The sequence below is a fragment of the Prorops nasuta genome, unplaced genomic scaffold (assembly GCF_024137725.1).
Source record: "Prorops nasuta isolate Cenicafe-Biocafe unplaced genomic scaffold, Cenicafe_Pnas_1.2 PNAS00014, whole genome shotgun sequence".
Taxonomy (NCBI): Eukaryota; Metazoa; Arthropoda; class Insecta; order Hymenoptera; family Bethylidae; genus Prorops; species Prorops nasuta.
The window spans coordinates 2,526,531-2,553,205 of NW_027116811.1; the positions used below are offsets into that span (position 1 = coordinate 2,526,531).

The 26,675-nt window shown below is 40.6% G+C and overlaps 2 protein-coding genes across 16 annotated transcripts in view; both read right to left on the minus strand.

Annotated features, from left to right (window-relative positions):
• Window positions 1–1,440: 1,440 nt before the first annotated feature.
• Window positions 1,441–16,947, minus strand: LOC136778628 (muscleblind-like protein 2). Its single transcript, XM_066735647.1, has 3 exons — window positions 14,193–16,947; window positions 9,063–9,147; window positions 1,441–8,915 (listed from the first exon to the last, which is right to left on the minus strand). The coding sequence occupies exons 1-3, from the start codon at window positions 14,328–14,330 to the stop codon at window positions 8,767–8,769; spliced, it is 372 nt and encodes a 123-aa protein (XP_066591744.1). The 5' UTR covers window positions 14,331–16,947; the 3' UTR covers window positions 1,441–8,766.
• A 2,092-nt stretch (window positions 16,948–19,039) lies between these two features.
• Window positions 19,040–26,675, minus strand: part of LOC136778624 (ecdysone-induced protein 74EF-like) — a 172,628-nt gene continuing 164,992 nt past the window's right edge. For 11 of the 15 annotated variants that reach the window (XM_066735636.1, XM_066735627.1, XM_066735626.1 and 8 more), the window contains 2 exons: window positions 25,763–25,804; window positions 19,040–25,138 (listed from right to left, as the gene is read on the minus strand). In XM_066735636.1, the coding sequence (XP_066591733.1) occupies window positions 23,582–25,138; window positions 25,763–25,804 (1,599 nt within the window). In that variant the 3' untranslated portion in view covers window positions 19,040–23,581. The remainder of the gene's footprint in view (window positions 25,139–25,762; window positions 25,805–26,675) is intronic. The other 4 variants (XM_066735631.1, XM_066735630.1, XM_066735638.1 and 1 more) reach the window with 1 other exon arrangement.

The window sequence follows — 26,675 nt, forward strand, 5'->3', positions numbered from 1 at the left end:
AGGGATGAGTGGATTCTCCTTCTCTCATATACGTGTTTCTTAGTGTGTACATATATTTATAATATATTATATAATATAACATATTAATATACATATATAATATACGTATATACATATATTAATATCTTTGTATATTATGTTCTAAGTTACATTGCTATGTTCAAAAAATAAAATTACAAACTATATATATATATATATATAGTGTGTGTTGTGGTTTACTGTATATGCATGGTATCATGTAAGATGTGTACGTGTTTCTGAGTGCTCGAAGGTTTAAAAAATTCCCTACCAAATTCAAGAATATTTATAAATTTCAATTCTTCCAGTTAACTCTCTACCTCGAGATAATTTCATTGGATTTCCTACTTCTCTTCTTCCTATACGCGCGATCACACCTAAAAAATTCTACTTAATTGTATAAGATTTGAAACTCGATGGCTCGCTCACGCAAAGTAATGTTGCTGGAAAATTCGGTAATTTGATTTGCTCACGAGAGTCTGGGTAATTTTTTGCCTATCGTAGAAAATGATCGAATGGATAGAGGGTTGTAATTCTCAATCGCGACAGTGAAATGTTATTTTGAAATATCGATGAAGCTTTGCGCAAGCGACAGTCGTAATCATCCCATCCTCTATTCAAATTCTCTATTCTTAAGTATTTTTTCTCGTGTTTCTGTACTTGTGTTTGCGTGTGTATGTCTGTGTGTGTGTAAAACCGCTAGGCGCTTCTCAACTCTTAATTTGAATAACAACCATTTTTTTTAAAATTTGTTTTACTAAATATATCACAAACTGCCGGTAGTCAGAGCAGCCCTCGAGTCCGCGCCAAACTTTTGATAGTTGGAGATAATGTGGGGTTATAGTTATAGATTCGATCTATGAAAGTTGGCTGTCTCTCTAAAGAGACTCAATAAGGTCATAGCTGTCCGAAGATGTTTGACTTGGAACACTCGAGCTACCACCGGAAAAGTATAACGTTAAGGGATTACATATTAATAGTTACATCACTGTCAGAAGGCCATTGATCGCGAAGATGCTCGAAGGACACGGCATCCCATCGATATATCGAGCACCTTTCGATCTCGTCTCCAACGTATTGTTAGTTTAAATGTTGACCTAGTAGTTTCCATATATTAATGCTGCCACTGAAGATTCTCGTTAATTTTATTGTTAGTTTTACTTATTTTTTGCTTTTTCGTTACAGTGTAAATATTTCTATAAATTTATTATCTTAAACTTTACGTGATTTTTTGCGCTTCTCGTAGATCCCCGTTTAGGTCGATCCGATATACATATATATGTATATATATATATAGACGAATAGTTTTTCGCTCGATCCCGCCAATTTTTCTTCCTTCGTTCTCTACTCTTTTCCGAGTTGTTCTATTATACTGTCGTCCCTCTGATTTTCATTGCTTTGTTTTGGAGAACTTGTAGTCAAGGGGGGGGGGGGGGGAGGAATCTATCGTGAATCGATATCGGAAGGGCACGAAGGACTAGGATAGAGAAGGTACGTAAAATACTCCGAGCCCTTTAAGCCAAAGGCACAAAAAGACGATACTGCGTTACAATATCAGGGCTTTGAAACAATTGGGAAGATGAGATATCTATCCGAATGGCTGATTTCAAACAGCTCCGTTTGCGGTGCGTGAAATGGATAAGCAAAGCAGTTGTAACTTTTAGTAGACGATTAAAACCAACTCGACGCGATACTACTCGCCATTCCGCGAACGCTAAATCCGTAGAACGAGAATTCGCGAGTTTGACGGGGCGTTCGAGGTTGGTACAGCTATATAGGCATATGTGTATACCGATGATGAAGGAAGAGAAGATTCGAGGATAGAAAAGCAAATCGATTTGAGCCAACGGATCGAATCAAGGCGTGAATACAACTGGAAAAGCCGACGGGGCTGATGCGACACGCTGCTACAAGGACGATTATCGCGTGCGCAAATGCATGATGCGTGCGTGCGTGTATGTGTGAGCGGGGTGGATCGCTCGATCGAGCGAAGTTTTGGCGAACGTAGCAAGCGTGGACGCGGCTGAAGAAGCGGTCGCGCGAAAATTGCGTCAAGCTGGTGTTCCTCGAGCAGGAATACGAACGAGGTTGATGAAACGGAGCGAATCGCAGAGTGTGTCTATAGGCTACAAGCATATTCTTCCTACGTAATGTTCGTCTAAAGTCTGCAAGACCCTAAGCCTTGGAAAGTGTATCTATATAGATTATTATAATCGTCCTTCGTCGATTTCTCGGGCTCTCGCGCCGTGCCAAGCCGAGTATCGTTATCCGCGAAGCTTTTCTCTGGAAAAAGAAAGGAAAGAGAGTCTACGTAGACGATTATTCGGTATAATTCCGATAGTCGAGTGCGGGGGACACGTTAGACGAGTGCTACAAGTCAGCGTAAACACTTGATTGTTTTTATTCTCTGGTAATCCTAAATCCTTCCGTTTGATTTCTCTCCCTGTCGAGTCGATGGCTTCTGATACGATAAACGCCTATTAGCAATTATCATCGGCCCGAAGCGATTTTCTCAGAGGGTAAAAAGCAAATGGCGTAAGCACGAAGAGGGAGTAGCGTTTTTCCAGGGACGAGGGACCAGGAAACGTTCGCCCGCTTCTATAAAGTCTATTAGGCGAAAAGTTATTGAGCTTAGGCTAGTACAACGACATGCAATAAGTATTCGGTAGATTCTCGTTAATCACTATAATGCGCACTACTTTGCGTACCTCTACGTTATATCTACGTTAAAAATATTATAGTCTTCGTAATTTACTCGCAAGGATAATAATTATGCACCAGTCTCACCAGTGTCTTCGCCATAACGTTAGTCGATTAGTCGTGATCTTTATTGTTTTATCGTTAGTTTTTTGCGTACTGGAGAAGTCATCATTTCTCTCGTTCGATTTCAATACTTCTCTCGCGTTTGTTCGTTTGAAGGACTGTTATTTTTTCTCGCTTTGCATGGACAATCACGACTCGTTGCTGTAGTTAGAAAGCTGATACCTGCTTGAGAGCGGAAGAGTAAGATCGTTGTCCTGCTTTTGTGTGTTTTTGTTGTGTTACTGCGTTAGTATTGGTGAGGGTAATAGTATAGTAATAAGCGACTCCAGGTAGAGCGGTAGGCGCTCGAATGGTAGCGAGTCTTGTGTAGCAACAATTCAACCTAACTTGGACTGTGTGTTGCTGTTGCTGGCTAATCGAGTTAATGAAGAAAAGTGTGCCTCTCGCGCTTCTATTGTCTGCCAAGGAAGGAGAAATAACCCTCGCGTGTACGTGTCGCGTAGAAGCGTCTCTCTCTCCCTCCCTGTAGGAAAAACCAAATGGAAAAGAGCAAAACTTTTCTTTCGCGTCTAGCCCTTTCTCTCCAATAATATAATTTAGCGTTCTTCGCTTATATCCATAATATTGGCTGCTATTACAGATTTACTGGATCGGTCGATCGAACTATTATGCATCCAAGGGATCTCGCCTGCCCTTTTCTCTCTCTCTCTCCTTCTCCTCCTCCTCCTCTCTGTACTACGCTTCAACGATCGCCGCGCATCACGCTTATGCTTTATTGTATAGAATAAAAATAAAAAATATAGTATATTATATTTATATTTATTCATTTACGTGTGTATATATATATATATATATATATATATATATATTTATCCCTTTTGTTCGTACCTACGGATCTACTATGGCGCTAGCGTAGGCTACGTTATATGTATATAAACGCTAAACACTTTTATTATTTGATTATACGTATGTATAACTATAGTCTTCTAGAACTAAACTCTGCAGTTGTATTAGTGTATCTTATCTTTTAGTTACTTTGCTTAAATAAAGAAACTGGCGCGGCGATTCGTTCAATTTTTATTCGTGGGCAAGCTTCTCCCTGGTGTGGACGGTCTATATATTTATATGTATAATATATTAATGCTCTTCTCTCGTACCACGATCTCTCTTCCTCTGTCGCGCATGGCACAAGAAAAATTGTCCAGTATATATAAAATTCAGGTGGATTTTTGCGTTTGAACCAAGTACGCCTAGTTTGAGATTTAAAGCTGCCTTGTTTTTCCCAATGATTTTTCCTACAGGGTGAAAATGCTCTTCGCGATCACTCTTTATCCATTTCTCTTTCCCACTTTTTTATCTATCCCAACTCGTTCTCGTCTATCTGCAAACTCTATCTAGCTACGATACCTATCTAACTGTTAATCTATCTATCTTTTCTTCGGCAGAATAAAAAATGCATTGCGCGCAAGAAGCTAAGATAGGTACACCAGGCTTACGAGAAGCAAAGCAGGAACGCGCGAGAATCGATAGCTAAATGAATATTTGCTCCTTTGCCAATTTTATTGCCTCTTTCGTGCTCGCGCGTTCCTCAGCACTTCAGCCCGGAAAAAGCAGCATTTCTTTTTGTTCGAAGCGCCGGTACAAGAAAATCTCAAGAAACCAGGACCAACCGATTGATTCGGAATCATTGGGATTTTTTTAACTTGTAGCCAAAGAATCGTACAGCTTTGTGACAATTCGCTGCGGTAGCTAAAACCCTTGACTCAAGTCCGGAAACTGAAACTTCTGTAGATATCTTGCTTATTATCACTGCTGGAACGCGTTTCCATGTGGCGTCTCTCGCTATGAAGGTTCGATGCAATTCCATGCAATATTCAACCTTTTTTTTCTCCTCGTATGATTTTTTCATGTATGCGTCAATGCTCGTTTAGCCTACGTTTATTCGCTAGAATTTGGTATTAAAGGGAAAGACTGGTTTTTCGTATTAGAATCGTGTGTCTTCTGTTGCTAAAATTTAGATGACGTACCGTAATAGCCGTGCCTATAATAAGTGAAATCCGCTCGCTAGTATAGGGGAAATTTAATCACGTATATTATGAAAAAGTATTTGATTCGTATATTCTTAAATGAGAATCGCAATTGAAAATATTTCTTGTCCTATCTGGTGTCTTCGAATCACGTAGTTGAACAAATCCTAGATTATTGTACTTAGTTCTTCATAGTCATACTTATTTATTTATTTATTTATTTAAATATATATAATATATGAATGATCTTTTCTCTCTAGTCGCATCTATTAAAATCTATCTATGTACATCCTAGACGTTGGTGGAACGGAGGGACCCGTCCGCACCTCGTTCTTTCTTTCCCACTCTCTTTTTTCTTATCCGTTGATTAGCATTTCACGAGATACAACGAAAACCCAACAGAGCGATGAGGAAAGAAACTGAGGAATATTCGACTGGAAAATTTGACAAAGCTGACTAGAGCTACGAGAAAAATAGTCTTATGAACTTCCGAATCGCCTCTCGTAATCTCGATCGATGCTGAGGTATAAAGAAGGAAATCGAATTGTTCGTTTGCTTAAGTAAAAAAAAAAGGGAAAAATATATAAAAAATATGCTTCTCGAAAAATCGCGTTACGCACCGACCAAGGACTTGGACAATTTAAGAATCTCGGTTATTTTCTTCGGGCTATTCTGACGAGTCTCTCATCGACCCGCGTCCTTCTTTAATTCTACGTAAAGTATATGTACACGAGTATTTTACAAAGTTGAATTTTAGACGTTGTCTCCTTTCTTTTCCGACAGCCTCGAATCTTTCCCTTGTAATACCAAAGATAGTAAGGATCTTTCCTCTATAGATTCTTCGTGTCGCAGATTTATCCAATGATTCTTAAATGCTGTACAGGAACATTTACTTCATTTTTACTCGTTACCTTATTCTCGTGGACTATACTTACTTTGTCATTAGAATACTTTGTTATATAATATATATATATATATATATGTCTAAAATATTCGCGTTTAAATACACTATCGACGATTGAATCGAACGAGTATAATTAATCGATCGAGGGAAAGAATGGAAAAAAAGATGATAGGAGGGTAAAAACTAACTGACGTACATGTGTCGTGTACGTTTTTATGTTAATGTGCTGGAGCGGTTGTGTGTAATCTCTCCTAACGTGTATAGAAATGTACGCGTGAAAGGACCCTAACCCAGTAGTAGTGATCGTAGTGACTAGTTCAAAACTGTTTCTTTATAATTAGTATAACGTCCGAGGACGAAAACGTAGGCTTCGTCGTAGTGTTGGTCGGGAAAGTGAATGTAAGCCTTTTATGGACGGTCAAATTTCATCAAAATTTAATAATACTGAACGAATACAAACAAAAGAAGTCGCATCTCTATCTGGCACGGTGTCGTTTCACAATTTAACGCTTGAATTCACGGCTGGAGCGTGGATAAAATATACAAAATTACAAAACAGAAAAATATAAGCGTTGCACGATTAAACAATATATATTTCGCACTTGGGAAGATTGCGTTTCGCCTCGCGTGATTTATCACTATTGCATATAAGAGCAGTCATTCGCAGCTCCTCTATATCATTGCACTCGTTATTCCTATAGGTTTTCGGTAGCAGCCCACCAAACGCACGATCCGTTGTTCTTACTCGTTTGTAATTGGATGCAAGGCACTCCTGCATATAAAATGCAACGTGAATTTAAAAAACATTGTCGAAACATCGATCGGGGGGAGGTTACTTTGAAAATTAATCGAGATTGCGAAAAATCAAAGTTTTTACACCGAACGTATGATCCCGAAAGAAGGCGCGACACCGGCCAATCAGTTCAATCCGGATTAACGCCCAATTTTTCCTTCTTCTTCGTTAATGGGTTCTGTCGTTTGAAGACTTTCAACCTCTCGTCACTATAAATAGTAAATTGAAAACTACGTGTACAGATTTAGCGACTGTTTACTGGAAAGGTTATAGATTATTATAGTTAATGTTTTTTGTTCGTTTAAAGAGAAAATATATAAAACCGTGTTTTTTCGCTTCTTCCTCTCAAGCTCTCGCTCTTACTCTTTTACTTTCTCTTCCTCTCTCTCTCTCTCTCTCTCTCCCTCCCTCCCTCATCAGCGTAGATGTAGCACAGTAACACGTGCCTTTACATGCGCGCGACTGCTAATTTCTTGCTGTATAAATATATGCCATATACATTTCTCAGAATAATAATATTAATTAAATAGTGTAGTTGCCTAATAGGTTCTCGGCGTTTTCCTATCGTGTGGAAAATAGTTGAGAGAGAAAACCCCGAAAACTTTGATCCAAGGCTCGTTCCATCCTGGGGAGAGCAGCTCCTTTCTTTTCTTCCTCATTTTAACATTTCGCTCGATTACGACGCTCATCCTACTGTTTCCTTCCCCACTTTTTTTTCAATGTTCGCGTAAGATTAAAATTCTTCTCGTAATTACACTCCTAGCTGCAGCTGCGCTCTCACAGATGCGTACGCGCGCAACCGCACGGGAGATAAAAATAAAATATAATTGAAATCTGATATATACGAGTATAAAAAACTTGGCTATCATCACCGTGTTTATCCTTACGTACTGATTAATTCAAATAACGCTTAGATAGTACCGACGCTATCAGAAGTTTGCTGTTCTCCATCTTCTCCTTCTTTTTTTCGTCAAAATTTCGTTCGTGTCGTTCGCGCTCCCTCTCTCTCTCTCTCTCTTTATATAATATAATATAATATAATATAGCCTACTTAAATAATATAATTGTAATCTTCGCGCGCGAAGTTTTATCGACGAGCGAGCACGACGCGTTGAATGAGCGATCGCGCAGGCTCCCTTGTACGTTTGTACAGTTATTTATAATTTATATATATATATGTATGTGGATGTATACATATATATAATATATATATTTATTTATTTAATTAATTATTCATTGATTCTTTTATATATTTATATACGTATATGTACCTATTTATTTGATTTATGCGACAATATCTTGATCACTCCAGCCCAGTTTCCCGGAAATACTCCACCAGCTCGATGTTTAATCGGGAATCAATACGGTACAGGGCCAATTACCGTTGAGGAACGCGAATAAATATGGAGAGGGGGATTTCGTGTCTGTTTCGCGATAATTGTGGATGGCGAAGAGAGCAGCTGGTCTTCGCGTGGGAGGAGAAACTATCGTGTGGATTGTATAGATATATGATAAAAATGAAAAATAAAAGAGATTCCGTCGAAAGTGCCGAGGTCGCAAAAGGAAGACTGTTGGCGAATGAGAGCCGTGCAAAAGTCGCGTGGACCAGTTGAATTTTTATCCTACTAATCTCCGTCGAGCTGGTCCAAAGGAAACTGGAGAGTCCGATGTTATCTTGTTTTCTATAGTATATGTGTGGGGGTGAGTGTGTGTACTGTTCTATATGTTTAACTATATCCATGGTGGGCTTTCTCTCTCTCTCTCTCTCTCTCTCTCTCGCTTGCTCTTTTTCTATATACGTGTGTGTGTATGTATATATATGTATATGTATATATATAGAGGTTACTTCTATATATACATATATACGAATCTCTAGCGAATCCCTGAATCCTCGAGTTCTGGCCGGTCGTTACTTTCTTTTATCGGCCATGAGAAGGTGGACCGATCTCTCGCTTGGTCCATCCCCTCCGCTTACTGGCTAGAACTTAACTCTATATTATAGTTGAGTGTATCGTAGCGTAAAGTGTGTGTATCACTGGAGAAGGAAGATCGCGTACGGATCGCTGAACGACTGTCCCGACGGACAATCGACAAAGAATTTCGTTGAAGATGAGACGGAATTTTTGCAAGGTGCTGCCAGTTGCCGCGACAATGGACGATGGATCTTCGTGCAGGGGGTGGATCGCCCGTTATTTTGTTTCTTTTTTGCTTTTCCTCCAATGTCCAATCGGTAGAGACGAAACTGGCGAACCGGGGATGAGCTAGGGCGTTGCAGAAGCGCCAACTGCCATCAAAGGCGCCGGAGGCAAGGCCACCGGTATGTGGTAATATTTACACTGAGGCCGCATACACGCACCCTTAACTGCGTCCCTGCACACCGTCACACGATTCTCGATCACCTCCACGTTCCCTGAAAACAGCGAGAATTTTCAGTAAATCCGGCAAGCGAGGAAGGAGGAACGATATTGAAATGGGGAGGGGGGGGGGGGGGGAAGATGGAAGACGAAGAAGATGAAGAAGAAGAAGAAGAAGATTGTTGTGGAACGATGTGACTCACCGTCGTTAAGATGGATAAACTTGCAGGCAGGACGATTGCACACTTGTCGATTAAAATCTTGGCACACCGGGAGGGTGTCCAGTAACTGAAAGAAAATTCCTCGTGATTCTTATTGGGGTAGTGATAGGGTATAAGGGCTGGTTCTTGCGTTATTTTACGATTAAGGGGCAGAGGACCGACAGTCAGACAAACAATCATTCAACTTTCGCTCATCGACACCCACTTTCTTCCATTCCGCAAGTACTCTCAATCTCGGACTACTCTCCTTCGACAAACTTCTCCACCCCTCGAGCGTGCTCGCTTCGCACGCTCTGGAAAGTCACGCGAATTTCAATTAATTGCTACTAATGCGCGAATAATCGAGCGAGTCGTACTCTATTCGTTCCTCCAGTTGTGGAGTCCCGTTGGTCCTTTGATCGCGCGACCATATATATATATATATATATATATTACACAGAGACGAGAAAAGGGAACACTGAATCACAACTCGCTGAATTATTGACGCACGGACTTAAAAATAAATTTGCAGTAGAACTTTATTATTATTCTTGTTTGTTTATATTGAGAAAAACAGGACTTGTTCCCTGTATATATATATACTAGCTATATGTCGCATCATTTGATTCTCGTGAACCAAAACAATGTGTGGTAATCTTGTCCCGTTTCCAGTCTATCGTCTATCGGGTCTGTAAGTGTCTTTTAGCGAAGGAACAGAGATACGTCTGTTAAATCTGCAATCCCTTGTTTGTCGTGCGGCGCTTTTTGGTCTTCTCTCGCGCATCGTTAGACAAGAGGAATTTTTATTCGCAAATTTCGCGAAATTTAATCAAAATGTCCTCGAGAGTCGAGGCTCCAATCGTATGCGCGACAAGGGATTCTCTTCCCGTTTCTCTCTTTCACCCTATAACCGTACAGGAAGAGAATCCTTCGGGTGTTCGTTGAAATTTGCGAATATGAGAGAGATGGAAGCCCTCTTCTCAGCGGGCCATTTACAGTGACTAGACCGAAGTTGAAGATTTTACAAAGAATTTCACGAGGAAACGCTTACGATTCCAACTGACCATTTTCTCAGACTAGAGCTACGGGTTATATTTAAGTAAAGCACGAGGCTTCCTTGACTGATTATATAACTACGTAAGTATAATATCATCAGAAAATTATCTGTGCTACGAGAAATCATAGAGGTCGGCGACGAGGGAAATGTTAGAGTTTCACTCGCGAAATGACGGTGATTTAGCCGCGCGTCAGACTCTAATAAAAACCACGGAGGGAGAGTTCACTCGTCGACATTTCTTTTTCTCCCTATCTTCGTTTGAAAGTTTTCGTAGCACTTGAAATACCTTCGCGTCGATACATCGAAAAGAAAAATGAGAAGGAATGAGAGTGAAGAAAATATAGCGAGTCAAATTCACACGGGGTAGCGGCCAGTGACATGAGAAAAAATTACTATTCTACAGAGTGTCAAAGTTTCAGCTGAAAATCCATCCATTCGTATAGCTAGTACTAATTTAACGATAATAATAATGATAATAATAATAATAATAAGATTAATAATAATCGTAATAATAATAATAATAAACTAGCTATTCGACCGTCATTTCCAATACCATCTTGTCGAGAATGTATGCATATTATGGTATATGTACACACACACGCGCGCGCGCGCGCGCGCACACACACACGTACACTCGTATTCAAAGAATTAATTTACTCGTAATCGAGGTGATAATAGAGACAAATAATGCAGCAAATGAGTAAATGGATTATAAACATCAAATTGTAGTAGATACGTCCTTGTGTTAGCAAAACGTTAGATGGAAGCATTAACAATCTACCAGACAAATATCCAAGGACAACGGAAAAGAAGAGAGAGATAGGAATAAAACGTTATAAGAAATTAGAAGGAGAGAAAGTAAGACAAACAAAAAGAGAGTAGTATCATCGCGATGAAGTATACCATAGGCTTATCATAAAAGCGTGCAAAAAAATAATATAGTATATGTATAATTATAGATATAGTATTATATAAAGAATGGTTTGAGAGCAAAAACGAAACATGTATTCAACAGCGGTCCCGAAAACTGATAACACAGAGAACAAAATGAAAGATTGTATTAATATATTCAGACAATGTTAAAACTTGATAAATTATTATTTTGTTGTTGTTATTGATAGATGAATTTACACTGCGCATGTCTATATATATATATATATATATATATATATATATATAGAGTTATGCAAAACAGTTTTTAATAGTGGGTTACGATGATATGGATAAGAACAACTGATACTCGCATAATTATTGTAAAAGTAGTGTGGTGTTGGTGGTATTGTAACATTATTAATAACGATAATTTAAATAATAATAATAGTAATAGTAATAATAATAATAATAATTGTTGCACTTGCGTAAGAGATAATTTGCTACGAACATAGAGAGAGTCTGGTCATGCAAATAATGGCCCGGGAGAAGGGGCGCAGGGGGTCGTTGGCGATTGGGTCTTGCTGCTTGGGTGATTAGCTGGTTGATAAGAATCGTAGAAAAGTGAGTGGATATAAATCGGAATATAAGCGCCAATAATAATTATTGTTAAGGAACTCTCCGTCCCAAAATTAGTTCCAACTTGCTAAGCTGTCATTTTCTATATCATACACCAATTAATCGATCGAGTTAATAGCCTTTTCCCCTCTTCTTGTCATTTTTTCGTCATTAGCAAAGTTTTACATTGAAACTAATTACCTTCCTAAGAGAATTAAAGAGATTGAGAAATAAAAGGAAGATGCTTTTAATGAAGGTTTTCTTCGCGAACGAATTATTTCAGCGGTTTGAATAAAAGTTAATCTCTAGCACCCGGTGGAGGATTGCAGAAAAATTAATGAGAGATGGAGAAAGAAAGTGAGAGGAAGGAAAAGAGAAAGAGTATATGCGTGTGAAAAACAGAAATAAAGACGGAAATACAAAGAGAGAGAGAGAGAGAGAGAGAGAGTAATAAAAGACCACGAAAAATGATGAGAGTACCAGGCTATTTAGATTTATTTGGGAGATTCTTGTGCAAGATTCAGTGTTGCTACTACGGTTTTCTTTTTGGAAGAAATTAGTCTGTCGAGAAATGGCAATTATATTGAATAAAAAACAAGAAGCTTCGCACTCCAGGCTTGCTGAGGAAACTGCACAGAGTCTCCAACGCGATACGAGTGAAACCACACACATCACCCAAGCATTTTTTGTGTACATACTGCCAAAAGCCGACTATCGCCGCGCCTATTAGGTCTCGCCAGCGTGAATAATTGCACGATAGATATCTATAGATACAAGAAATGGTGGATCATATATATATATATATATATATATATATATATATGTATGTATATAAATAAGACAGGCTGATGAAGACACACACATTCATACGCTACTGAAGCCACGTAAAGGATAATCTGCCATATGTATTCACGCCGGAGAACCAATTAACGGGGCTGGCTTGTAAAGATATTGGCTTTTTCGTATAAAGAAATATATAAATATATACTAAAATATACATCTATGTATATCTATGCATTTTTCGTAATATATGCCCTCTACGCACAGACGTATATCACATATATGTATATATTTCCTTATAGTATCTATATATGAAGTATTTTATATATATACGGATTTTGGACTTGGGATGTAGTAAGCTGTCAAATTAATATATTCTACTGCAAATAAGTTCAACACTATGTCAACTGCATCTCCGCAACCACACATAACTACGGTATTGGCAGTCCCCGATCATTTCTCATCAGTAAAATTCTTAGCTGCTCTACGCTTATAGTTAGAGAAAGAGAGAGAGAGAGAGAGAAAGAGTCAAAAAAGAGAAGGAGAGAAGACTGGAAAGTATGGAGAGAGGTGAAGAAAAACAGGGAGTGTATTTTGTTTCGTGCCAGTTTACGTCCCATCTTTTCCACTCACCGGCTTCAAATTATATGGAATGCATAAAAGCTCTCTAAGAGAGAAAGAGGTTACCTTTTAGGTTCCTCGGGGTGAAAAAAAAAGATTCTCGCGAGAAAAAAGGGTATGTAAAATTATGCAAAAGAGGTTGGGCTCGATCGAATATGAATATAAGATTTTTCGTACTCTCCCGGAATACATCGGCGTTGCTCTATTAAAATATGAAAAAATCAGGACAGGAAATCTACGTAAATATTAAAGATCTCGTGAAGCGTTAAAAACTGAACGGACAAGCAAGCATAATTAATAATTAAGAGAGAGAGAGAGAGAGAGAGAGAGAGAGAGAGAGAGAGAGGGATAGGAAAGAGTGAGCCAGCGTTGAAGATTAGAACCAGAAGGAATGTTTCTTTGGTTTGATTCCTTTAAGCGTTTAGAGAAAATGGCACTTTAAGGGCTTCTTTCTTTAGGTAGAGCGGCTAATCGTTTGATAGCAAGCCGTACTAATTATTATACAACAAGCGTGCAATCATTTTATTCCTTATTCTGAAAACTGTCTGTGTGATGGTGACCACAGTTCGTTATAGAACAATTACTTATATAATAATAATAAGAATAATTATAATAAATAGTAATAATAGACAAACACCAAATAAGGCAGTGGTTATTCGCAGTTATAGTTGCGGTGAGCAGTTGGTGAGGGAGATGCCCCCAAAAGCTACGTGTTAGCCAAGGCTACCAAAGTGTGATAGTTGCATCGATCAGCTTTTGTTCGTTCTGCTCTTTGCTTCCTCGACATTTTTCCAAGCTTTTCTTACTTTTTCTAATGTATTCGTTGTACGAATCGTGTTCGATGAACACAGATACAGATAAATAGAAAGAGAAAAGAGAGAGAGAGGGGAGAGAGAAAGAGAGAAGCGTATATTAATGGTCCAGAGAGAGCTGGGCAAAATAATACAATTAAAGAAAAATATCTTGGGACGATCGATGCATCCTTTCCATTGGTTAGCCTTGAAGGTTAGCAGCAATTTAAGGCTCGGCTTTGCATTTAAGCGCCAATATCATTCTAATAAATGAATCATATCTACCAGAAGCTCGATCATGACTCGCTCGACCAACGTGAATTGGCATGCACACGATTGGCACTTAGAATGCAATTCCGAGGCTTGATAAAAAACTGGTTACAATAATGAGTCTACCTGTCCGCAGCTGTCTGTGTAGACGACACAGTGAGCGTTTTGGGGGACCACATGGGCCCCGACAGTGGCTAAGGCTGCTAAGGCGATCCACATGCAGCAAACGAGGCAGTGTTCGTACAGTATTTTTTTTTCAGACATTGGTTTGTTGGGCCGTTCATTACCAGTCGGTCAAATTCGATGAAGGAGCCACCAAAATCAAGGAGAGCAGAGAGTTCTCTCCGAGCACCCAGGTACATGAACGAGTTAATGAAAGTTTAGTCATTTTTTATTTTTTTTTATTTTATTTTATTTTTTGCGTTCACATCCAATCGGACCAGAAGATGCCGGGGCGTCGAAGCGTTGGAGAGGCATCAACGATCCGAAATTCGTTCCAAGGCCGAGCGCGGATTAATGGAAGCGCAATCATCGTATACGTGCATCATTGGTCGTCGATGCCAGAAAAACATGTCCCGTCATTTTGGTATTTTTTATTCGTAATTTTTATCAGTATTATTTTTTTTTTTTCATTTTCATTGCGTTCCAAGGACGAAGCATGTACCAGGGTGTGTGTTCGTGTGTGTGCGTGTGTATTCGTGTTTATTTGTATGTTCGTTTAGACGATATTAAGTGTCGGGTGCCAGTGTGTGTATGTGTGTGTGTGTGTGTGAGTATGAGTGGAATGGATGGTAATGCGGCAATGGTGCACATAAACCAAGCGAGAGATAAAAAGGGATAGTGGGAATTCATACAAGGGTTAAAAAGAGTGTGCGCGTATATCGTGTGCCAGAGTCACGCGTGGAGAACATTAATGATAGAGAGAGGTCAAGGGTGAATCGATCGAACGATTGATTCCGGGAATTAATGGTTGGAACACGAATCAGTCAGGTGCATCCATCGATCGTTTTTTTTTGTTATTATTGTCAGTCCATTTTTATTCAGAAATTCACGTTCGGAAAATTGTGAGGGTGGGGGTGAAAGGTGACGAAATTGTTGATCTCGGCCAAGCGACCGGTCGAGTTAAAAATTACCGTAGGAATCGTTGGCGTTGGAGATACGAAGGGAATCGGATCGATCATGGCCATCGAGTTGGAGAGGAGGAGAACGTGATGATTGGAGGTTGGATGAATTTTCGTAATTCAGGTTCCCGTGGCGACCGATCATGGACGATTGGTTGGCCGGTTGGTGGATCCATTTTGCAGTTGGACGGATTTCGTGCGTGATTCGGCATTTCGGGATTGGAGAGGGATCAGCGTTATGGATCAGGTTAGGTGATATACACAGTTATGCGCATATTTGGTCATTTTCAGTTGTAAGACGTGCGATGGAATCCAGGTGAGAGCAAGCATGAAACAGAAATTTTGAAAAAAGATCATGAGCTATCGTGTGATTCGCATGCATCTCCTCTACCGGTCTAGAAAATAGAATGAAATTTCAGTTTGAGGCTACGACTTTGGACGAGAGAGGCGGAAATGGACGACGAACGACGTTAATTGGGTTTTTTTATTATTGATCCCGATTACGCTGCACTCCCGAGTCGTTTAATTTAATGGAATCTATCGATTGTTAAAGTTAATTAAATTCAACGATTGTAAGTCTACAGTTTATCGAAGTCTGTAAAATGACCTCTTCCCAATTAGCTCGTGTAACGCGAGCTTCTGTAAATGAAATTTCTTATGGCTTTAAATTTTCAGGAATTGATACGCGTGACGTCAATGGTCGGTGGTCGTGATTGGATTTTTCTTTCAGGTGTGTACTACTGAAATATTTAACGCGCAATTAAATACATGGGTTTTCACGAACGCCCTTCGGTCCTCCCGTCCACCTCTGTTCCTCCAATAATTTTTTTCTCGACAAACGAGACGCTCCCACGCAACTGAAACATTGATTCGTGTACTCCGGCAAAATCTGGATAATTTTTCACGCGAAAAACTGTGGGAGCATCTCCTTCGTGTACTATAGAGTTTCAAGGTGTACGACCAACAAACAGTTATTCTCTCGAATGTAAAGCTTCTATAGACCCATTTCGTTAAAGCTAGTCGATTTACTGACCGAGATTTATATGAAATATATAGAAAATATAATTCATGCTGCCGTACATAACCTGCAAAAGAAGTCGCTTCGTGAGTGATCGCATGCACTTAAAGAGAGTAAGAGAAAGAGAGAGATAGAGAGAGAATTAATAAACACCGAGACACGCCATTATTGTCGATAAATGAAAAATGCATGAAAATATATATATATATATATATGTAAATGAAAGGCAAAACAGAAAAGGGATTAAAACATGAAGAGGGGTTAAGCAAAGATATATAGGAATTCCCATACGTCCTAAATGTGGCAGGATCCAAGGTAAATCGTCTAAACGAAAGCGACTACAGCTACTGCAACTTTACGTATGCACGATATTAATATTATTTTCCAGTGTGCTGGATCTGCAAATGAGAATATTAGAAAAATTGGTATGGCGAAGCATTAACAGCGTGAGCGAAGCGCGATTACTGCAACTCGATACTTACAGATTGAGTAAGAGTAGCGGAAGACTCGGAAGTAGCAGAAGAAGAAGAAGAAGAAGTAGAAGAGGAAGAGGAAGAAGATGAAGTAAAAGAAGCAGAAGACTGAGAAAAAGGAGAGTGGCCCACCAAGTAAGCCCTTAATGCATATCAGTTCAAGTCGTATTTCTCTCGAGTTTGTACAAGAGAGACGAGTCTGTGATTTGAGGAAAAGGCAAAGGCAAAAGTTTTCGCCAGGCTTGGTAGGAAGAGACGCGTTAATATATGCATTAAGGGATTAAGAGGTACGTGACTACCAACCGTTCGCAGTCCTGAGGAGCCCTTTGAAAGCTGAGGCAATCATCGTAGGAAATCATCGTGGATTGCGAGCACGTATCCGGCTTAATTTACTTCGTGCTTATGGTTTCTCCACGAGCTTTTCCTTATGCGTGCTGCGTCAGACCACCGATGAGTCGTGCTTACCACACGCACTCTGTCGTGGCGCAACGTGGCACATCACGACACGTAATGCATCATAGGAGACATCATCCAAAATGCGAAGAGGAATTCCTTCGTCGACGTCTCATCCACGTTGTTCCTCGGGTCCGCGTTCCGTTGCTTATTGACAAAATCCCCGATCTTCCTTGCTGTGCTCCCTCCTCGCTCGTGGTGACACATATATTATATGTATATATATATATATGTATATACACACAATATTAATCTACCTCGCACACTCGGGCAACATGACTCCACGGATTAAGCTTGCCAAGCATCTTCTTCCATCTTTCACCCCCCTCCTCCGTCTCTCTTTCTCACGTATACAAATACACCCACACACACACACACGCACGCACAGTCACATGATTATTTAGAGTGATTTTACCCGAGTGTGCGACTGCGTAGCACTCTTCTCGTTAAAATTGCAAAGCCAATTAAGAAGCCTTTACGCGACAAGCATCGTAGAACAACAGATCAACGCGCTTTGTCTGGCGCGAGCTTAGCAGCGGGGAACAATAAAAGCTCGGGATGAGGCTGCGATAGAACGCTGAAAGAGAGAAAGAGAGAGCGAGAGAGATAGATAGAGTGGTAGGAGGGGGGAGACGGAGAGAGAGAGAGAGAGAGAGGATATATTCGGGTTAGTTTGAAGTAAGTAAAGATGGTGCTTCGCGCTGGTTTCTCTCGTAGCATTTTCTGTGTCGGGGCTCCCCATCCTGGCACACGCTTCCTTCGCTTGCGTATCTCTCACGCAAATTCACCGTAGACGCGTAGCGAATCGGCCTCTGGGACGGGAGAGAAGGATCCTTGACTCTCGCGACTGAGAGAACGGGCCTCCCAACTCATATCACTGGAGTAAGCGTAGTAGAAGAAGCTGCGGTGATCGGAGCTAGCCAGGATTACGGGATAAAAATTCTGGACTGACGCAGAGGATGCGGATTGGATGGCGGGAATAAATGTGTAAAAGTTACCGAGCATCTATTCTGTCTTTTGTTTTGCTCTCTCTCTAAGGTCTAGTCAGCCTCGGACAGTCCTCTTCTTCGGGATTGATGGATGAAGCAGCTTCTAGATGATTTTTGGATATCTGCAGGCTTTGTGCAAGTTGCGCGCGATGTTTATATCAGTCCGTGTATATATATATATATATATATATATATATATATATATAGGTATGTATACTAATAAGAGAGAGAGAGGGAAATTGTGGGAAGTGATGGGAGGCTCGATGTGGGGAAGAAGCTGAGGTTTTTTTCGCGCAGGCTGTGCTCGTGTGACTTGCGTCACGATAAACGAAAGATTGCGTTTGTGCCTAAAAGGTACAAGTGTCTGTTCTAATGGATAACAATGATAATAGTAATAATAATAAGAATAATAAAATTTGAATGCATCGGAAGATCTAGCCGGCCGCAGATTAAAGAAAGTCTTAAATAATTACGCAGATTATATTCTAATGCTAATGGTATATATATATATAATATTAATTCCAACAGTACGTAATATAATGTATGTATAATAATATGAAAAGAAAAAGATAGCGAGAGAGTTCTATACTATATATGTATGTATGTATACATATAATAGTAGTAATAATACGATGGTAATATAACAGTACAAGCACCGAGGCGGTATGTATCGAGAAGGATGTATATAAAAGTAAAGGAAGCAGGAAGCAAGGCTAAAGATGTAAATGGTGAGCAAATAGTGGAGGCACCACATATCGATTATAATACGATCATGTAAAATACATATAATATATATATATATATAAATTTTACAAGGATGGTAGAGCGGTAATTGGGAAAGATCTCTGTCGTATTTAATCTTAATCGTCGATAGAAAGAGATGAAATAAGAAGAAGCATTAATAAAACAAATATTCATGCATTTTTCAAGCATTATTATTACAAATACTGGCTGACTCCTGACAAACCCCGCGAGCGTGCATGCGCAAAAACGCATTCGACCTCGAGGACTCCTTTCGAGTCTGTGCATAAACATCCGTTACATTTTCAGTATAAATATATACATACATATATTTATATCTATATGTATGTATATATCATCCACACTATGTTCTATTATATATATATATATGCGTATAATATTATATCGTGTGTTCCCCGCAGGCCTTCGTTGAAAAATTCTGAAAAGCACGAGTGTATTCTCTATCATGTCCGACGCATCTCGCTGGACCATCGCTTTTAAGCCTGGAACACACGCGCACCGGCTAAGAACGCATCGGCTGCGAACGATCGCGGCGTAAAACTGTCAAATCGGGACGCCTCAATTCTCACTAGAATGCGCGGAGCTTTGCATTTGCATTCCCGGGGTAGTTTTGAAACGTATCCAATATACAGGTGTTACACTTACATATATATATAGCGTATATATGTATATATATATATCTTAACATACACAAGTGTGTATATTTAGATATACATAGATACACGTGAATAATTCTTAATCTGTAGGTAAATATGCATTAATATTGTAGATAAATAGGGGGGGGGTATGCGTGTGTGCTCTTGGTGTAGAATATCTAAACATTACGGTACATAATAATAAATAGCAGCGGTATAATATGCATTTTTATACGCAGCCGTATAACAAACTGTTCTTTTATCTGTTTTACTGAAGATCTATTACGTAAGCATAAGTTTTATCTTTATGTACATAATCCACAAAATATTATTATTGTATTTTCACATATCTGTCTGCCTAGTGTCCGTGTGCCTCTCTCCTATTCTCCTCCTTCCACGCTGCGCGCACTCTGGCTTAAATTATTTCGTGAAGTATCTACTATTTTCCTTCTACTATATCGTTACTTTATTAAGATCTATTAGTACCATCTACTCTCGATATTATTATTATTCGTTGCACAGTGCCATTTATGCAACAACAAATAATGCTTACATACGCTTATCCATACCAGTTTATTTATTCGTATAAATATAATTATCGTATTCTTCCCCTATCGTCTAATTTAAATGTATATATAGTTTTTCTCATGCTATTACATAGTTTGGAACTTGACGTTCATTCGAGATTTGTGTAGTGCGAATCGAGTGTTTCCGTGCAGGGGGAAGGCACTTCCGCTGAATGAAACCGATCTCTTACCGAAATTATCGTCTGGTGAACGCGTTAAGAAAAATTCTCGTCGAGATAACGAAGAATAAAGAGATTCGAAGAGTCTATAGAAAAATATATGGATGAATTACGATAAAGGAAATATCGAGAGATTTTATGGACTTCCGGTGAAGAGGCTCGACTTGAATTTCGGCGTGAAATGGCAAGAATCAGCCACCCTTTTTTTGTTAAGTGTATGAATATTCGTAAATATGAAGTTACAAGGAACCGTAAAACCGAAACGGGAACAGCTGGCGGACGGGTAATCCCCGTGTGTATCCCTGTGAAATCCAGCAAATTGTATAATATATATACTATTTACTATATATATATATATATATACGTGAGGTACGCGAGCTTTGAGAGTGTAAGCGTGCGTTTGTCGGTGTTTTTCGTACTCTCGCGTGGTCTTACAGTACAAGAATTGCGCGATATCACAATAGACTCTTCCTCGAATGCACCGTGGTCGTAAAAGCGACTTCCGCTTTGGCTTGGATCGATTTTCCTATCAAATAGCAATTCCGTCTTTATAAATAATTGTGGAAGACCGTCGATAGTCGCATGGCGCACCGTTCATCTCCCCCCCCCCCCCTCCCGCCCACCCTCTTAGCAATTTGACTTGTGCGTGCTCGTTTCTTCGCCATATTTTTTTTTTACATCAAATAAATTCGGTCTTACGACCCGTGCTGGAGGACCCGAGGAACCGAGTGAACAGAGACGCATACTGGCTTCTTCGCTGCTTGTGCTAAAACTGCTTCTGCTAACATTGATTTTTCGTTAAACTACAAGGCCATTAAAAACTTGCAATATGTGGTAGAGTCCCTTAAAATTATCTCCCATCTTTCTTTAATCAGATTCAGCTAATTTTTTCTCAACTTCCCTATGCGTCTCTATTTATCTCGGAAATATCTTGACGCGTACAGAAAATTTAACGCTGAAGTAACACGATGCATCTGAGAATTCTCAATGTAAGCATTTGTGATCTTGAGTTGCGCAATAAATTGGATGCTTTTTTCCTCCACTGTTTTTAAGCTTTCGTGTACACATATGTTACTTACTCTTATATTTCTCTCACTTGACGTGTCTCTCTCTCTCACACACACACACACACACATACACACCCGCGCGTGCATACACACATACAGAAGCACACCACTTTCACACTACAGACTAATATACCCTCGTTTGTTCTATACCCTTAGAAATTAAAAGTAGCTATTCTTCCTATACACATATACATACGATTATAATGCTATAATCTACATATGAATTTATATATATATATATGTATATAATCAATACATTTGTAAACTGATTAAATAAATGTTCAAATCGCTGGCAATTACATGTTTGAATTTATTCGTGTGAGTGTTATACTCCTACATCTATTCTAGCTTCTTATCTGTCCTTCTACGTTGCACGTAGCACAAGAATTTCATACAGTTTACAATACATAATTATTGTTTTCATCCGACGGAGTCTCCCGCAAATGTGCGCATTGGAATACGAATTTTCACACAAATCGACACGTTCAAAGGTATAATATAGTGGTGAACAGCAGCGATTAGAATTCAGTTCGCGATTGTTCCAAGTTAGACTTGTCGCAGTCTTTCCTCCTTTTACGTGCCTTATCTACCGCTCTCCTATTTGCATATCAACTTTTTGCGCCCAGCTCGCCAAACGCACGACTTCCACACAGCCGTGAAAAACATCCGTCTCTCCCGAATTTAATCCTCGGACGTTGCAGTCGTCTTTTTACCCAGCGCTCAATTCCCTTCTTACGCGTAACTTATTTTAAGATACTATATATTTATAAAAGAACCAAATCAAATGTAACAAATACTCGTGTGTCAACAAATACAATTTTTCTAGCCCGTTTTGCACGAGTAACCTCGCCAGCGTTTGTGAAAGCGTTTCTAGGAAACTTAAACTATTATATCGCTGTCAAGAATTCTCGTTTAAACTTAACTAACAGGGATTAGTCAGAATCAATTAAAATTTTTGATAAAACATCAACGATACGAGGCACTGAATCTAGATCAAAATCAATTGTACTTTACACAACTAACAAGATACAATAAGAAACTCATAAAATCAAAGTTTTTCCAACAAAATAAGGGTTTCAACGTTATATATTATAGTTAAAGGCAAGTTCTCTCTTTAATCCTACAGCGTATAGGCCGAATGTTTATTTTGCGCTTCCTTGATTTATTAGCACTTTGAAAACAGCAATTCCATTCTAATCTCTCCGTCTATAGTAATTAAGGTAGATATATTTTTAGAATAATAGTTAACATGCCTTACAATACCAAAGAAAATAGAAATCAAATTTCTTTTAAAAATATAATATTAATAATAATAATAAAAAAAAAACAACAAAGACGTATCAATCGTCAAAAGCCTTGAAACAATTTTCCCCTCCAATTCCCTCATGCAATTCATAAAATCCTTTCTTACTATCTAATATTTAAATTTTTTGCCTTTTTCGCGTTAACATATTTATTCAATTTATCGTTATTATCGTCGACAATAATAAATATAGTATGTGTGTATATGTATATATAATATATACTATACCATAATATTATCAATAATAGTAGAAATAATGGTTTGGTATTATTCGTAAAATACGATATACATATATATTTATAATAAATAAAAGTTTTGTCGTGCAATCGCAATGTTATATCTCGTATTATATAAAAATACTAGTATATTAGGTATGTATCAGGGGGGGGGGGAAGCGACGATTTCCCTATTGACGTCGCGACAATGGAATTTCTAGCGGAGCCAGTTGTTTTCATATTGGAACGATAAATGGTCGGTCGTAATAAAAATAATCGTCGTGAGAGAGTGTCGTCGTGGTCGTCGCGTCGACGTCGTAATCGCGGTGATTAAAATTTGCAAATGAGTCAGTTGGTGAAAGGAAAGACCGTAGAGAATTCCGCGGAGTCTTCTCGTCACGGGAGAAACGAGGTTTGCGCGAAGAGCGCTCGGTGGAATCGAGTCAATAAGGCACTGTTAACCGACAATGTCTGACTAGAAAATTAAACTATTTCTGGAACTTGATTCATCGGTCATCTCGCGGAGTCCCGGTCGGTCGAGCGGCGTTGATCACCGTGTCACACGCGCCACTTGCGTTAATCGAGAACAATGACGACGTTCCTGAAGAATCCAGCATCGATCGGATCGACGCGAGGCGAGCGGAAGCGACCGATGATAGGAGTAACCGGAAGTAAATTTGAAAAGAGCCAAGTGCGGTTGTTTGCGAAAGGAGCGGCAAAATATTCAGCAGGATTTAGGAGGTCTTCATCTTCTTGTAGGGTTGCATGATGACGCCAGTGTTGGCTGGCATGGCAACCTGCGGTTGGGCGGCTATCGTCGCTGGATTGGGTATCTGAGGTATCTGGGGAATACTGGGGACACCTACACCAGGCAGGACCGTGGCTGCAGCCGCGGCCGCAGCTGCGGCTGCGGCAGCCGCATAGGGATTCTGCACGGCGTAGGGAGAGGCTTGCATGGACGCGGAGACACCAGCGGGTAATCCCGTTGGAATGGCACCTTGGACGTAGGTGGATGGTACCGTAGGTAGCATCTGCTGTCGCATCAAATGATTGTAAGAGTTCAAGGAAGAGGCAGCCGCAGCTGCTTGGGCCCTCGAGTAAGCTAGGATACCAGCGGCTGGTAACGGCGAGGCGAATGAGCCTGGAACTCCTGCCAATCCAGGAATTCCGCCTGCTGCGTTCACGGCTGATCCTGCGCCAGCCCCGGTACCACCTGCGACCCCTGCACCCACCAAGGCACTGGCTCTCTGAGCGTTCGCGCCGTGATTCATTCCTGCCAAAGACTGCTTGTTCAAAGCCACTCCCGTGTAACTCAGTGCAGTTATCTGATTGATACCGTAGGGCTGGGCAGCTTGCGAGAGTTTCAAAGCTTTGGCATAGTTCTTCTGGGCGACCTCTTTGGCCAGAGTGGCCGGATCGAAGTGTCCTGCGAGTCCGGAACTCATGCCAAGGCTATTGAGCATGTTCAGGTTTGGTACTCCTGTAACACCTGCTGGTGAATACATCAGTGGCGAGTTTATGCCTGGCAGGGAAGCCATAGAGGCCATATTGGCTATATTGACTACGTTTGGCATGGAGGTCAAACCGGCCATGGAGGTCATTGGACTGAGGGCTTGTGGTACCGCCGCTGCAGCTGCGGATAATGCTAAATTGATTTGCTGTTGCTGCTGTTGCTGTTGCTGCTGCTGTTGTTGCTGCTGTTGCTGTTGATGTTGTTGCTGCTGTTGCTGGTAGTGATGCTGATAATGTTGCTGCTGCTGCTGCTGCTGTTGCTGTTGCTGTTGCTGTATCTGTTGCTCGGCGGACGCACGGATGTTCATAAGAGGACTCGAGTGATTCAATTCGGGAGAGTTACGCGCGTTCTCGCTCTCGTGATTCTGCGGCTGTACCGATTGCTTAGCTACGCTGTTGCTGCTCGCATTAGCGTTATTGTCGGCGTTCGGCGGGGGCGGAGGCGGCGGGTTGTTGCAAGGGTCCATCAGAGCGCTATTGTTGGCATCGGCGGAATTTACGATGGCGCTACTTCCTTGGGACGAGGAGGAAGAGGAGGAGGACTGCACCACCGAGTGGTGATTGTTTTGCACGGAGACCGCGCCCGAGGCCGAAGTCACGACCGATTGGTTAGAGGTTTGGGGTAGAGGTGATGTTCCACTGTACTCACATGACACAGGCACGAACGGCTGCTGGAGCTGCATTAATTGTTGATAAGTCGTTGCGCCGGTCGGCTGATAAACCGGCATACCGGACTTGTCACCTGCTGGTCGTTTGTACGGAACCATTCCTGGGAATGCCTGGAAAAAGCACACGTAAGACTCGCATTAATCGTTATCTGGATGAATCGATCGATGGATATACGCGAATAACCCGAAAATCTCTCAAATTGGAAGAGTTTCGACTAAGGAACGATCAAGAAACAATTTCATCATCCCACTCTCGTTTATACTCTATTGCTCCACTTTTCTCAGGACGATCGCCCCTCGTTTGGTCCCCGCGAGTACAGTTACTGCATCCTGCGACTCTTTTGCTATTTTCTTTATGAGTGTACATCCTTCAGCTCCGAGACTTTTTTTCGTCGTCTCTTTTCCTCGTTTTGATTTCTCTCAATTTTCCGAAGCTAGCAATTGCCAATGATGGAGCTGACGGTGCGCGTTTTCAGGCCCAGAATCGCTTCACGTGGAATTAACGAGCAGCTTGTTAAAAGTCAACGAATTGGCCGCGCGAGAAAGAAAGTGAGAGACAGAGATAGAGAGAGAGAGAGGAAAGCTGTAAGCTTGGCGATCCAATGGCGCCGTTGATGGATGTATAAAGAAGCAGCTTCGGACGGACGTGGAGGAAGAGAGGTTGCGAGAGAGGGATGTGGAATTGAGCGGTTTGGCATGTAGTATATGGATTTCTGTATTTTGGTCTGCACTTACAAAATTCTCGTAGTAGAACGACCCGACAGACTTCACGTCCATCTGCAACAAAGACAGGTACGGTTTCAACTCGTTTCGAGGCCGGGACACGGTGCGTCTAAATATTGATCTTTTCGTAGAAGTTGGGGGTGGCGGGGGCTTGGTGGCTAAAGGGGAGAGTGAAGGAGTGCGCTTCCGAGAGGCAGAAGGGCGCTGAGCTGTAGTAGTGTGTAAAAGTTGTGCCGATGACGCAGCTTGCGACGACCTTCCCGAATGACGACGTTTCGTTGTTGGATAACTGCAGAGTCTTCCCCCTTTTTCCTGTTCTTTCTCGCTCTCTTTTGCTTTTCACCCCTCGTTTCTTCCCCTCCTCGCTTCTCAACCCCTAACGCCTGGGTCGCGTCAGAAAAACCAGCCACCATCTTTCCAACCGACACGAATAATATCCTTCGGAATGCTCCAATTAAGAGAGAGAGAGAGAGAGAGAGAGAGCTCTCGATATAGATCCCCGGAGTACAATGCGAACGATTTGCAAAATGATACATTATACACGCGAGTTGTACAAGAGAGGCAACGAAACAAAAATATAACCTTTCTCACCCTCTTTAATGGCAAATCATAGAAAAAAGGTTTGCTATACCGGATGAGTGTTGATACATGATAGTTTTAGCAATGATACTGTTGGATGTGCCCGATAAAGTTGAACAATGAAAACGAAGAGACGCGCGCGATCGCGATTGGCAGCGTGAGAATGGGAGGGATAGCGAGAAAAAGGTGAAAGGGAGAACGAAAAAATTGGATAGGAGCGAACGGGAGATCTATATGTCAAAGAGAGAGAGAGAGAGAGAGAGAGAGAAGACAAGAAGAAGATCAAGTGAGATTAAACGAGTGTAACGTGTATACAGATGAAATAAATGTAATGAAAAAGAATAAA